Raw genomic sequence first — 1,581 nt, 5'->3', positions numbered from 1 at the left:
AAGATCGGTCCAGAGCAGGACTTGAACTTGTAACTCCTACTTACTGTGCATATACATAGCCAGTTATGATAATCCATCTTATCTTCACTTAATTTAGACCAATTAATTTAGAAGGTATAACCATATCTTCTAAATTAATTGGTAGTTAGTAAATACAGTATTTATAATTGTGTTAAATTTTCTTTCATAATTATTTAATAATAAATTTAAAATTATTTTCAAAAGTTTGTTATCAAATTATAAAATGAAAACTTACAGGAAGAGAAATGTTGCTTAAAGGCATTCGCACCACTTGTTCTCTTTTTATTTTCCTGCTGGCTAATCTACTGAGTCCACCTGTCATCTTTTGTAGTTTCTATGAGCATTGGTAATAAAAATTAAAATAAATGTATGTTTGTTTAACTTTTAATAGTTAAATTTAAATGTATATTAATGTTTTTGAAGTTAATTCTATTTTATGAATAGGCAAAATCTTTTATGGAAAATCAACAGGACCTGAAAGTTCTAAAAATATATTATGTTTGTATGAAAAAATTATTTTTAACAACTGCTTATTAAATCTTATATAATAATAAATTATTTTATAGAAAGGGATAAATCATTAAGAAACTGTTCTTATACATTTCTATACATATATTGCAGCTAGGTGTATTCTGTGATGAACGTACTTGATCAATGAACTCGAGCCATGCTGATTTTAAATGTTATTGTATATTCTAGGAATATCATTCATCTTGTTTCTCTCTTTTTTATATAAACATAAACAATTACTTTATGTTTTTCTCTTATAAATTACAACAGTTCAAAATGAACATTTCTTATTGTTTTAGTTAATTTAATAAACTGTTTATATTTATAAAAAAAAATAGCTAAAAAAATTTGTTTTATGACAATACAATAAAATAACTTTATTTCTGAAGAAAATATTATTTTAAGAAAATCTACATGAGGCGAATCATTTGTATTTTGTCAAAAAGTGTTTACATTATATTAATTATAACAACACACCTGAATTTTTGCTGAGCATAAAATTATTTTATTTCAAACGTTTTCAACCTATTTATTATAGGTACAGTGACCATACACCCTTTATTTCACTGCTCTGTCCTTTAACTTTATTTATTTTCTAAAATAGGCATTTTGTCCTTTATTTTGTAAAGTTGACACAAAGTTTAAAAAATTTTTTTTAATAATATATTGAACAAGTTAGTTTTGTATATGCCATCATGACCAGTGTTGCATTGTTACACAGAGCGCAGTAGTGCAGTGTGTCGCCAACCAAACGGCCCACTGACATTACCAAGGGGTGGACACTCTTATGGGGATTTTTGTGATAGTTTTTTAACTCTCTAGTTGGTGCATGATACAGTTGTTAATTAAAGCTGAAGTTATTTGAAAGAAAAAATGAGGGGTTTCTTCCTATTGTTATTAGAAAAGTGGTTTTAGCATTAGAAAAATCAGAAAATATACAAGCCAAAAAATGCAATGATGCTGTGTACACATTTTATCAAACGTGCATAGATTATCTAAATAATTGGGACATGTTTTTTATTGAAATAGAGATGTTTGAATGGGTCACAT

At 26.4% G+C, this 1,581-nt stretch overlaps 1 protein-coding gene across 1 annotated transcript in view; it reads right to left on the bottom strand.

Moving 5' to 3' along the window:
* Positions 1–256: 256 nt before the first annotated feature.
* LOC111614075 (WD repeat and FYVE domain-containing protein 3-like) overlaps positions 257–1,581 on the bottom strand; it is a gene marked incomplete at its 3' end in the record, with an annotated part of 25,539 nt that continues 24,214 nt past the window's right edge. Inside the window, exon 6 of the mRNA XM_023355454.1 lies at positions 257–355. Coding sequence (XP_023211222.1) covers positions 257–355 — 99 coding nt within the window. The remainder of the gene's footprint in view (positions 356–1,581) is intronic.

Source organism: Centruroides sculpturatus, unplaced genomic scaffold, assembly GCF_000671375.1.
Source record: "Centruroides sculpturatus isolate CEXI.00-Female unplaced genomic scaffold, Cexi_2.0 scaffold1983, whole genome shotgun sequence".
NCBI classification, from domain to species: Eukaryota; Metazoa; Arthropoda; class Arachnida; order Scorpiones; family Buthidae; genus Centruroides; species Centruroides sculpturatus.
Note: the sequence above shows the minus strand (reverse complement) of the source record. Positions and strands in the feature narration are given on the sequence as shown.